Raw genomic sequence first — 12,066 nt, 5'->3', positions numbered from 1 at the left:
CGGGAAGGTGGGAGTGGGAGTGAAGGTGGGAGTGGGAGTAAAGGTGGGAGGGAAGAAAGGTGATGACAGGATAGAGATGGAGACAGGGCGGGTCAGACTGATCAGTGACACCGCAAAAGGGTGAAAGAGAGCAAGGCGGTATGAGGTGCTCACGGTACTTGGTAAAGTTGTGAGTTGAGGTGGAAAGAGGGGAAGGTGGAGGAGGTCAGAAGTAGAGCAAGTGAGGAAGGAGAGTGAGTGAGTGAGTGAGTAGTGAGACGGTGGATGAGAAGTGAGTGGATGGTTGGCTGACTGAGGTTGAGTGAGGATGAGGGACGGACGAGTGCAGAATGGCACGAAGAGTGGACGAGACATGAGATCGGGAGGACGCGTTCATTTTATGTCGTTTAGGCTAGGTGAGCGAGGGAAGGTGGTCGTATGCCAAGCGCAACGGCTGCTTCGCACCCCGTTCTGTTCCCTTGTCCTCTTCCGGTACAAGAGCATGGTGAGCAACGCTCTATGGCGGTCAGGAGATTGAGTTCGTCGCGCTGACGCCGACGGTGTGCGTGTTGTGGAGTCATGATGATACATGCACGGTTACAACCTGGAGTAAATGTGACTGTGAGTCTCGGTGAGGTTCCGCTCTAGTGTTTAAATGATGCCCACGACGACGGTCGCACGAAGGCTACCGCCCTCACCGCTCTCGCCGACCCACCCGAGCGCGCTGTCGCCCTCGCTGCTGGGGACACTGAGGTACTCTTCCGAGCGAAGGGCAGAACTCTTCCAGCCCCAGGACTGGGAGAGCGCGAAGCAGTCGGGCGCAGACGAGAAGCGTACCATGGCGGTGCCGAGCGCGGTTGCGCAGGTGATGCTGAAGTACGCCTGGGGTTAGCTTGAGCAGAGCAACGAGACTGCTCACTTTTGTGATGTCGCGTGGGTCAACGTAAGGGTTCTCACGCGCCTCATCACTGCTCGCATCCGGGAGCGAGTTGTGCCGGCTAACAGGCGAGCCGATGACGGGTGGCGAGACGGAGAAGGTGCGGTACATGTTCGCGCCGGCGCCGGGGTTGATGCGCGTGAAGTCAGAGTTGTTGGGCGTGTTATTCGGTGCGAGGGTGGGCGCGGCGTCTTGCGACTGGGCCTGCGCCTCCGTAACCACTCTGGAGCTTGGTGGCGAGTTGGGCGAGGAAGCGGTAGGGAAGGGCTCAGTGGTCGACTGCGCGTTAGCTAGGGACCACAAAGAGGAGCGCTTGGGTGCATACCTGGCGATGGAGGTAGATCCCAAGCTGGACACCCTTGTCCTTCTTGCGAATCGCGGAGACGTAGCTAACATCAGCTTTGGACTCTTACAGCTGGTTAGACACTCACACGTTGAAGTACGACCCAGCGTAGAAGTAGGTCTGCGAGTACAGGCGTTCCTTTGAGTCGACGTTGAGCTTGTCAACGCCCCAGAACTCGACTGCGAAGCGGAACGGCTCGACCTTGGACCAACGCTCGTCTGCTGCCCTATCGACCATGCCGGGCGGGAGGATACCGCCCTCCTCGCGTAACTTGGCGTCGATCTCGGGCCCGCGGCGAGCCCCGCGCATGATGCCAAAGAACGAGCGTTCGTCGTGCGGGCGAGACGGCGGCTTCTGGCGGCTAATCGCCTCACCCCACTCTGGGCCAAAGTCCGGCATGCCCGGGATGCTCGGCAGCGGGGCAGTCACAGACTGGGTTGAGACGAATAAGAGGCCTGTGGCCCCAATGCGGTGAGTGTCGTCGCTCGGTACGGGGAAGAAGGTCGCGTCGGGCGCCACGGGGTTGCCTAAGCCGGGGTTGAGCGAGAGCGACGAGAATGAGAGCGTTGACTTTGACGGTAACGAGGACCCGTAGGGCGTCGACAGGCGCGAGCGTCCAACCTTGCGCCGCTGGAAGAGCCCCGAAATTTCAGAGGTAGTCTGGGTGAAGCCCAGCTCGCCCTCGTTGTCGGCGTTCTTGGCGCCCGAGATGCGGCTCTTGAAGTCGGCAGCCTGCCAGTGCGCAGCCTGGAGGATGTGGAGCGGAGCGTACGGAAGTGCTGTTGCCAGGTCAATGTCGCTAGAGATGACGGAGAGGTCTTCGAAAGACTGACGTTAGCTTGCTAAGGCGCTTTGGGTCTTCGCCACTCACCATGTGCGAGTAGTAGATGCCCTCGGCAAAGACCTTTGCGATCTCGTTCTCCTCGTCCTCCCAGGCATCCTCGTCTATGGGCCCGGTCGCGTCCATGGGCGTGGACATTTCGTCGGACGCATCCTGCCAGGACTCGCGACGTAGCTCGAGCACGCGACGCGTCATCTGATAGCGCTCGCGCTCGTTCGGGACAAACAGTGCGTCCGAAGAGAGAATAGCTCTGACGAACTTGGCGGGGATGCCGCCGTGACCCCAGACGATGGGCACGTCCTTATCCTCAGCCCCCAACTGCGTCTCGATGTTGAGAATGTCCAGGCCCCATCTCGCCAGCCAGCACACGCACGCCTCACCAATCTTGTTTGAGACGAAGCCGTAATATTGCGGCATGCTCGGGGTTGGGCGAGCATGCGCGTCATCGACCCGGACAATCTTCTCGGAGCACAAAGGGCGCGCGGTTGCGTTCGACTTCATCGACGACGTGCGCGACACGCTGTGGTCTGAGACCTTGGCGTACTCGTCCGATAACGCCGAATCAGTCGACGTCCTATGGGTGATCTCCGGAGGGGACGTCTCGATTTCGGACAGTGGGCTCTCGACGAGAGACTGACGGGGTGAGCGGTCGGGCGCCGCGGAGATGTCCTCGGACTCGATCTCGCTCACCCACTCGTCAGAGTCATGCTGGGTAAACCCGGACGACAGCGTGCGCGCAACCTTCTCCATGCCTTTAGCACCCTCGTCGTCCTGATTGTCCCATTCCTCATCGCCGATACCGTCGCCGATGGCAAACTCGAGGTACCGCCCCACGGTAGAGGGCCCAACAGTGCGGAGGACAATGGCCAGAACCTCGCGCAGTAAGTAGGGCTGGCCAAGGTATGTGGCAGTGGCCAGAAGCGAGAGGCACAGACGGGGCGTGACGAGGTGCATGTTCGCCGCGACTTGGTCGTAGGACATTTGGAGGGAGGGGAATGACGCGCCAGGCGGATACGACGGGGTGAGGGGCTGCGCAGCCGTGGGCAGCATCGAGACCGGGAAATGGAACTGGGGAAACGGCGAGTAGAGACGGGACAAACAAATCCTGGGATGGTAAGCGACAAACAAAACAAAGGCACGACGTACTCGAAGGCGGTACGGGTGATGTTGGGGTCATCAAAGGTGAGCTCAATGTCCTCGCCGCTCCACTCGTCGTCGCCGTCGACATGTTGGCTCTTGGTCCGTGGGCGTGGAGGGGCATCTTCTGAGAAACCACCCATGAACAGCGACTGGAAGAATCCTGAGTGTTAGCCAGCTTCTCATCAACAGCAAGAGTGACTCACCGGCCTGGACAAGAACCATCTTGTGCACGAGCCATCCGACGTTCCAGCGGCGCACCCAGATGCGAACATCTGCGCATACTCCGGTCTTGAGTGCGCGGTACAGGTGGTCGGAGAGGGCCTGCTGGGGCGGCGAGGGCGATACGGGGAGCGACGAAGGTAAGGGATTGGGCGGGGGTAGTGATGCCTTCTTCACTGGAAGAGGTCGGAGGAGGATTGGTTTGGGTGGTTCGGGAGACACAAACGCATTGTGTGTGGTCGTCGGCGGGTTGGTCATGCTCACGGATGGGCCGCTCGTAGCTGGACCCGACGAGGAGAGGGGAACAGGCCCAGCGGTGATTGTTGTTGTGGGGACGGCAAGACTTAGACTGCTTGAGAGCGGGTAGAATCCCTCCTGTCGCCGGGATATGGGAGACAATGAGGATGTTGACGCTGCTGCCTGTGGTGTGGCACATGTCGTTGCCGATCTAGGTCGTGATGGGCGGGGCGTATTCATACCTAGTGGTGGGGTACCAGCTGGTGAGATGGATTGTGCCGACAGTGAAAGCCCTGCGGCATTCGTGCCGTCGCCAGACGCCCATGACGCAGAGGAAGTGAACGACGAGGTGGAGGTTGCAGAGACAGGCTGCGCCAGGGCGTCGGCATATGATGCGCGCGAGGACGTCGAGGAATGAACCGAGTGAGAGGCGAGAGGCGAGGTGTATGTTGGCGAAGTTGCAAGGCTGTGTCCGGGGGATGTGAGTGGGGATGGTCCTCTGCTCTGTTCCCTGCTCATAGCGGTGCGAACTGGGATGTCTGGAAAGGGAAGGACCTTTGGCTGGGAACGACTGCTTGAAGACGAGGTTGAGGTTAGGTTTACACGACTTGCGGAGAAGGAGGAGTGGTAGGTATGGAATCGAGAGGGAGTGGAGGGGCGTGACCCCCGGGATGATGACATGGGTGGTGTTTTTGTTTCGGCTCAAGGGACGGTTCGTGAACCGGTCGGGAGGGGGCTGGAGAAGGGCTCTAGTGGGTGTGTCGAATGCCAAACTGGACTGGGTCAAGTGATCAACAATAAGAATACGCAGCGAGCAAGCGGTAGGTGGGCGGGCTGTCGGTTACGGTTACTGGCAGAGGGACCAGCCGTGGCGGTGGCGCAGGTTGTGTGGAATGACCAAGGACGGGTTCGGCGTTGTGCGTTCGAGAAGCGACGTGGATGGAAAGAGAGGTGACGGATGTGATAAATGATTGATAGATGGAGACAGGTGTTGATATGCTGATGAGGAATAAGGAGGAGGAGAAGAAGAGGAGTAGGAGAAGGAGAGGAAGGAGGACGTAGAGGATCAGAAAAGGAGGGTTGACGTGACGAAAGGCAAAAGTAACGACAGAGTGGGCGTTGTCTAGTTGATTAGATGTGCAACTGATAGCCACAGCCACAGCCACATCCCCAGCCACAGGGGGTTATCCATCAACACATAGACAGATCCCACTAGTCTAACGGGCACCTATGACACCCAGCCAAGCATCCTCCGAAAGCACACGAATGCTGGTCGCTCCTCCGACTGCCAGTTCCCATAAAAGACTGAGGCACATGTGCCAATGTCCGGTGTTGGTCGGCTCGCACTTTCGGCCGCTCGCGTTCGCTTCGGCGCCAGGTCTCAGCCCGGGTGTGGGCAGCTGTGTAGGATTCTGAGCAGCGGCTGGTTGGCAGGCTGACAACTTTGGGGGCAAGACATGCAAGACAGGGTTGGCCGACTGATAGCGGTGATAGTGAGGTGTGCCCTTTAGATGTGCAGGTACGGGGTACCATAGTTTGGGAGCGGGAGACTGTAATGTCTTAGTCACATTCTCAAGGGAAGCGATGTCAGCCTTTTGGATCATGCGGAAGGCGGCGGCCGCGTTTAAGCTCGGTCATACTGGTCCAAAGGGAGTTTGAGCATGTGCTTTCTAAATACAGTAACCGAACCGGAACGTGTTTAGTTGTACGGCAGCGTTGCAACAACCTTGCTGAGCGGTTCCGGATGCCCTGGGCCAAGTGATGCCCTGGGCCAGGCTCTGGCGGAGTATGGGATAACTCCACCCCAATCCAAGATCCAAGATCCAAGATCTCGCGTGGTGTGGAGATCAAAGTCCGTTGCAGCAGCCACGGGCAATTCGCCGCGGTGTTTGAATTTCTGGTAGAGTTTTCTCTGGGTCAAGTTATTATGCTACACAGCCATAGAGGGCTTGGATGGAACGTGGATGGGTAGGGACTGTTGGGTACTCGGAGTGCAGAGCTGCAATATCTGCATTGCGCACGTTGAACCGAACTTGACATAAATCTCTCTTCTCTCTCTCTTCCAACAAAACATTTAAAATGGTCGCCGCCGCCGAGCTCGAGAAGCACCTCTCCACCCGCGCCTACATTGACGGGTAAGTCTAACCACTCCTCTCCATCGCCACCACTCTCCCAGCGCCGACCGCGATCCCTGGCGTCTTGCTCGCCACCGAGATCTCGGTCGACGTTGGTCACCATCTCCACATCACCACACTTTCCGGATGAACCTTGTTTTGGTCCGTGTTTCCGAGCTAGAGGATTAAGACCCCTCGCCAGAGCGTTGAAGACACAACCCTTTCCAAACTATCTGATCTATTTCTCTTTGAATTTTCCCTTTTGGCAGTCTGCGAGGAAAGGCGCTGACAATAGCGACGCCGCGTCGACGGCTGACGTCGCCGTCTTCGAGACCCTCAGGCTCAGTGAGTTTGCTCGCGCCCGCTGGCAAGAACAGGGGTGATAGGGTCGTCGAGTCAGCGGACTAGGACTCGAGTCCGAGAGCGACGTCGACAATTGTTGCTCGTCCCCTGCACTCGCCTCGCCCCAATCAACTTTTTTTTTTTTTCATCAACGGCCACTAACTCGCAGGCGACGTCAAGGAGCCCCACACCGCCCGCTGGTACAAGCACATTGCTTCGTACGCTGGCGAGACCTCGTCGCTCCCCACTGGCAAGGCCCCCTTCGCCGGTGTTGTGGCGGCCGCTGGTGCCGCCGCCGCCGAGGAGGAGGACGACGACGAGGACATTGACCTCTTCGGCTCGGACGACGAGGTTGACGAGGAGGCTGAGCGTGTCAAGGCTGAGCGCATTGCCGCATACAACAAGGTCAAGGAGGCCAAGAAGCAGGAGAAGCTCGCCTCTGGCAAGCAGCTCGAGGTCGCCAAGTCGGTTGTCACTCTCCAGGTTAAGCCTTGGGACGACGAGACCGACATGAAGGAGCTCGAGGACGGTGTCCGTGCCATCGAGGTTGACGGCCTCCTGTGGGGTGCCTCCAAGCTCGTCCCAGTCGGCTACGGCATCAAGATGCTCCAGATCACTCTTGTCATTGAGGACGCCAAGGTCTCGCTCCAGGACCTCCAGGACAAGATCACCGACGACCTCGAGGGTGAGTTTTTGTTGCGTGATGTAGCTGACGAAAGACTTTGTCCAGTCCACCGACGTCGCTGCCATGCAGAAGCTTTAAGCGGCTGCGTATGCCGTCTTATCGTGTTTAGTTGTGCTATAGTTGGGCGATGGATATGCACGTCCAGTTTAGTGGTCTGTGTAGGTGGCATGCTCCAGAGTCTTGGGACAGAATGGTGTGAGATGGAAATTTTGCTTCCGAAGGTGGAGGTTGTCCACCTGTGACGACATTGATCTACAGCTCACACAGAGTGGCTGACGCCAACGGACTCGCTGACGGACATTCATGACTTGATATTCCTACATTTGGATGCCATCAAATACGGCTACTCATCAACGATCTGGACCTTCATCGCCACCTCCTGGGATCCTCCTTGGGATCCTTAGCGGTCTTAGAACGCCTCAACAGCCGTCGATTCTTGCTGCATGCTGCGTGCGTCCGGGCAGTCTAGGCGTCTCGCAAGCTGGAAGCATTGGGGAGGGAGGGATGACGCTCATGAGCACTAACCCGACGAGGTGGCGCCCTTCTTCTGGAGGATGTGGCCAGTGTTCGGGGTGAGGCCGGGGCACGAGGCGTTGAGCGTGTTCGCGACGTGGAGGAAGAGGCGGACGATTGCGGCGGTTTAGTGTGCGGTTGGGCGATCACGAGGGAAGCTCAGTTGGTTTGGGGCTGGAGTCAGCTGCCAACAAACGAATCGTAGCTGGAGGTCTGCACCCAACTCAAACCCGTAGGCTCAGCTGGTACGTGAGGGAATGGCGGAAAGAGAGCACTCACGTAGCCTATCATGGTCCACCTCATTGCGCCCAGCTCGACTCCGTCAGACGCGATGACGGAGGAGTCTCTGTCCCTCATACTGTCGAGGCGGGAGCACTGGACGCTGCCGACTGACCGATGCTGAGGGTGGGAGTGTGCGGAGGGCTGCGTTCAAAGAAGATGTAACAGTCAGAGGAAGGTATATGGACAAAGGCACATGTACCGATTTGTGAGATGGCGGGATCGCCTCAACCTTCCTCGCCGCTCGACTCTCTCGACATGGCAAATATCACCAACCTCCCCATGCGCGGACCGAGTATTGCGAGCCAATTCACCGAGGTCAGGATGCGGAAGCGCAAGTAGATCCATAATATGCTAGATGGGTGATACCCAATCGGTCCCGTTCCCGCCGAGCCACTGGAAGATATTCGTCGCCTGTCATCAGCATCCATATACTCGTCACACTCACGTCGTCATCACTAAACCCGCCAAACAGGTCGGCCGGGAACGCAAAGTCGCCAAAGTCGAAACCCTCGGCCCGGTCGACCAGTATCTCAGAGTGGGTCTGGGATTCGGGCGTGGGCTCGGCTCGGGCCAGTGAGGGTGACGGTACACGAGATCGGGGAGGCAGGACACGACGCCGCCTAGCGCGTCGAAGAACGTCTTGGATCTGCGCCGCGAGTGGTCCTCCCCCCGGACCGCGCTTCAATACACCAGCGAGCGCCTCGATGTCTCGTCCTGTCTGTCGCAGGTCCACGGCGTCAGGCACCAGTCCGGCGAAACGGATAAGGAGGCGGGCAGCAAAGGCCATCGCCACGTCTGACGTCAGGCTGTACTCCAAAGACTCACGAGTCATAGAGTTCATGCTGAGAAAGTAGTCGCGGTACGCCGTGTCCCCGGTTGCCATGCGTACAAGTGCACTGGCGGCTTGTACGCTGCGCAATAGGGCGGTGCGGCGCTCTGGAGCGAGGCTTTCCACATCCGCCCGAGCGCCGATACCGCTCAACAAACGGGAATTGACGAGTAATCTGCGTCAGCGCGCCCGGGGAGTAGAGTACTTACATCGAATGGTTTTTGCCCGAATGTAAAAGGTCGCGGAGGAAATGGCCTTTTGGAACCCCAACGGAATCTGGGTCAGTCTCCTCAATGGATCAAGGTGGAACGCACCATAATACGCCATCCAGTCTGCGTGCCATGCGTCGAAGAAGGCGTTATCGGCCGCAATCTCAAAAGCAGCCGTTTCGAGAGACACGGCTGGGGTACCGCTCCACGCCAAGTGGGATCTCTGGCGGCCGGCAAGTAACTCGCAGGCCGCGACGAGACGCGAGTCTTCCCGCGTACTGAGGGGATGGTCGAGCAGGCGTCTTCCCAAAGCAACACTGCTCTCCTCGCCGATCAACAGCGGTCGACCCTGGTTGAAAGCCATTCTGAATCAGCTCTACATGGACCTTCTCGAGGAGACTCACTCATATTCGGCCTTGCAGACTGCGAGCCAAACCCTCGCTCCGACTACCAGGGGCCGCTCAATCTCCAGTGCCGCATCCCCCTTACCTGCTCCCATGTCGGTACGTACGAGATGGGGTAAGCAGCGATACAGCCCCATCTCCATCGCCAACCTCAATTGATGTCCGCCAGTCCGCCATCCGCCTCCCCATGCCGTCAACACAACCAGGCCTTGTACAACCTCGACTCCATCACCAGCAAACAGCGTCTCCTTAGCAAGCTTCTCTGCGTGCGCCTGTAACCTGGCCTGGAGGGCTGGCTCGCGCGCAAACATTGCCCCGACCATGATTGCCGCCGTTAGAGCGAACGGAGAACGCCGGAGCCCGTCCCATGTATCGGTGGCCGGGTCGAAGACAGGGATAGGCGTGTGGCAGTGAGCATAGAATGCGTCGAGGAGGGCCTGGCCGTGTGCGGGGGTTACCAGGCCTGCCACGACGGGATCGTCAGCGTCGGAAGAGGGGTCGGCGCGGGAGGGTTCGATGGTTAGTCGCATGTGTTTGATGCAGGGGGAGGAGGTGCGGCGGTCCAGCATCCGTTCGAGGGGGGCGCCGCGGGCTATGTCGTTGAGTGGGTCTTCGTCGACTTCCGAGGAGGACGAGTCGCGCGGCCGCGAGCGTTTGCGTCCGGGGACGGGAGGGTGGGAGGAGTGGGAGGAGTGGTTAGAGGAGTGGTGTGAGGAGTGGTGTGAGGGGTCCTGGCTTAGATGGTGGGTAAGATGGTGGATAGCGGGGTGGGTGGGAGGGGCAGAGGCAGCGGAGGCAAGAGGCGTGTATGTCGCTAGCTGGTGGACAGCTGGCGTAGGCTCGGTCGACTTGTTGCCCATCGCATCGATCTGTCGTTCCATTACGCCCATGTGTGCCCGCATACCCTCCAGAGCAGTTTCCAGCGCAACGACCCGCTCCTCGACCTGCGTGATCTTGCTCTTACGTCGGCCGTCGAACGTGCACTCTGTTCCGTTCGCGACGCAGCGCGCACACGGCGGCGCCTCGCGGCCCACGCACTTGAGCTTGGCGCGGTAGCATGTGTCCTGGTTTCAGCATCGCAAGGAGGAGGAGCACGCACACACGCCTCTTCCGTCAGCGTTGTCCTCGTTGCGCTCACTGTTTGACGGCTCCATTGTGGACAGTGTAGTGCCAAATTGGTCGGAGGGGAGGTTCATCAGTGAAGGGCGGGCCGGTCGGGCCGATATTGTCCGGAGCACAAACAAGACAAAGGTCGGTTGTGGCGGATGCCACTCTTCTTCACCTCGCGTGTTCACGAAGCCTCTTCCTCCAGCCACACAGCCACAACTGGTTCTCCAGAGTGCAGAATCGCATACACGCACTACAACAACATATACAGTGCAGGAACAGAGGATGGAACAACAAGCTTCGGCCCGCGCCGCCTTGTGCCCCACACGCGACCTGGGCCATCGCGGATCGCAGATCTAATCTCCTTAAAGCAACACAATACAGCATGAGTTCATGAGACTTGATTCAATCTACACATGATTCGCATCAAATTGTTCGTTTGTTCCTGCTTGGCTTAGAGGGAGACCCCAGCGAGAACCGCCGCGGCGACAGCAACACCGCTGAGGCCGCGGGCGGATGAGCCGCTAGCAGGCGTAGTGGAGGGGCCTGAGACCGATGAGGCGGCGGCGCTGCCGGCCAGAGTGACGCTGCCGGCCTGAGTGGCGCCGCCGGCCTGAGTGGCGCCGCTGCTAGTCTGGTTCGCGCCACCGTTCAGAGTCGTCGAGTTAGCACACTTGCCCTGCGCCTCTTGGAGGTCCTCGAGGACGTCGCGCGTGTCCTCGGACTTGTTCGGCAGGCCGTTGAGACAGGTCATGCAGTCGGCCATGCCCGGAACCGCCATGAGCTGGGGTCAGCAACATCTACGGAGGGGGAAGGAGGGGCCGTACCTGGCAGACGTGGCACTCGGCGTTGTCGTCGTCGGAGTCGGAGTCATCGGAGTCACTGTCGTTGTCGTTGTTGTTGTTGTCATCGTCAATCTCCATGTTCTTGGCAACGCAGTTGTCACGGAACTGGACGACATTGGAGCACTGCGTCGAGCACTCCTGCGGGAAGTTGTAGTCGTCAATATCGTCGCGACGGGTGATGCGCGCCGAGACTGGGGTAAGCGGAGCTGGGAGCTGGGAGCCGGGGGAAGGTGGTGGCAGCGCCCCGGCGTAGAGGCGGAAGAGGAGGGTGGGGTTGGGGTGGTAAAGGGGAAGGAGGAAGTAGGGAAGGACTCACCGACAGACGAGGCGATAGTGGCAAAGGCGAAGGCGGAGAGGCGCATTGTTGTTGTTGTTGTGTGTTGTGTGTGAGTAGAGAAGAGAAGGGTGTTGAGGATTGCTAGTTATATCCTATTCCAGACGTTATGAGTTGCCACTGTAGTCATGTAGTAGTGGAGTGATGGAGCTGCGGATGACATGACTGCAATGCATCGGATATCTTGGCATCTTGGCATCGGCTTGGCTTGGATCGGCACTCTGCTCGTCCATTCCTGTCCTCGTCCTCTCCGATTCTGCCTCTCTGATGACGCTAACAAATCCAACTTGGTTGCTGACATGCTGGAATCGTCTGCCAAGCCTCGCCACGCAGCTATTTGCCGTTGCAGCTGCAGTTGCAGTTGCAGTGGCAGTGACAGTTGCACAGTTGCAGAGGCGAGGATATCCATACCACCAGGAACCAAGCGAGGTAATGCATGAATCATCGATGAGGCGGTGCAGTCCAACAGCTTGTCAGCCTCAGATTTTGAATGACAACTTGTCTCGTTGGTCAACATGAACCGGCACTCACAGGCCGCGAGTCGACGCGATGTGTCTGCGCCGCTCAAGTTGGCCGCTGGAGGGACTCGTGATCTAAACTTGAGCGGCGCCGATGCATCGCGTCGACTCGCGGTCTGTCTTATCCCTCCTTGCTCTTCTCCCAACTCCGTTGGATTGATAACGAAAGCTTCTCGCCACTCAACTCT

The 12,066-nt window shown here is 58.8% G+C and overlaps 4 protein-coding genes across 4 annotated transcripts; 1 reads left to right on the top strand and 3 right to left on the bottom strand.

The window, feature by feature from the left end:
- Positions 1–630: 630 nt before the first annotated feature.
- Positions 631–3,717, bottom strand: CcaverHIS019_0404470 (uncharacterized protein; the record flags this gene model as incomplete). Its single annotated transcript, XM_060600283.1, has 7 exons — positions 631–861; positions 899–1,195; positions 1,242–1,305; positions 1,348–2,087; positions 2,131–3,205; positions 3,247–3,400; positions 3,444–3,717. 7 exons carry the CDS (start codon positions 3,715–3,717, stop codon positions 631–633), a joined length of 2,835 nt encoding a protein of 944 aa, XP_060456892.1.
- Positions 3,718–5,775: 2,058 nt separating this feature from the next.
- EFB1 (uncharacterized protein) lies at positions 5,776–6,915 on the top strand (the record flags this gene model as incomplete). Its single annotated transcript, XM_060600282.1, has 4 exons — positions 5,776–5,831; positions 6,106–6,155; positions 6,322–6,837; positions 6,872–6,915. 4 exons carry the CDS (start codon positions 5,776–5,778, stop codon positions 6,913–6,915), a joined length of 666 nt encoding a protein of 221 aa, XP_060456891.1.
- Positions 6,916–7,983: 1,068 nt separating this feature from the next.
- Positions 7,984–10,228, bottom strand: CcaverHIS019_0404450 (uncharacterized protein; the record flags this gene model as incomplete). Its single annotated transcript, XM_060600281.1, has 8 exons — positions 7,984–8,043; positions 8,078–8,427; positions 8,458–8,636; positions 8,671–8,737; positions 8,776–9,035; positions 9,075–10,138; positions 10,174–10,181; positions 10,213–10,228. The coding sequence occupies 8 exons, from the start codon at positions 10,226–10,228 to the stop codon at positions 7,984–7,986; spliced, it is 2,004 nt and encodes a 667-aa protein (XP_060456890.1).
- Positions 10,229–10,635: 407 nt separating this feature from the next.
- CcaverHIS019_0404440 (uncharacterized protein) lies at positions 10,636–11,388 on the bottom strand (the record flags this gene model as incomplete). Its single annotated transcript, XM_060600280.1, has 3 exons — positions 10,636–10,965; positions 11,009–11,217; positions 11,343–11,388. 3 exons carry the CDS (start codon positions 11,386–11,388, stop codon positions 10,636–10,638), a joined length of 585 nt encoding a protein of 194 aa, XP_060456889.1.
- Positions 11,389–12,066: the final 678 nt, after the last annotated feature.

Source organism: Cutaneotrichosporon cavernicola, assembly GCF_030864355.1.
Source record: "Cutaneotrichosporon cavernicola HIS019 DNA, chromosome: 4".
NCBI lineage: Eukaryota > Fungi > Basidiomycota > Tremellomycetes > Trichosporonales > Trichosporonaceae > Cutaneotrichosporon > Cutaneotrichosporon cavernicola.
Note: the sequence above shows the minus strand (reverse complement) of the source record. Positions and strands in the feature narration are given on the sequence as shown.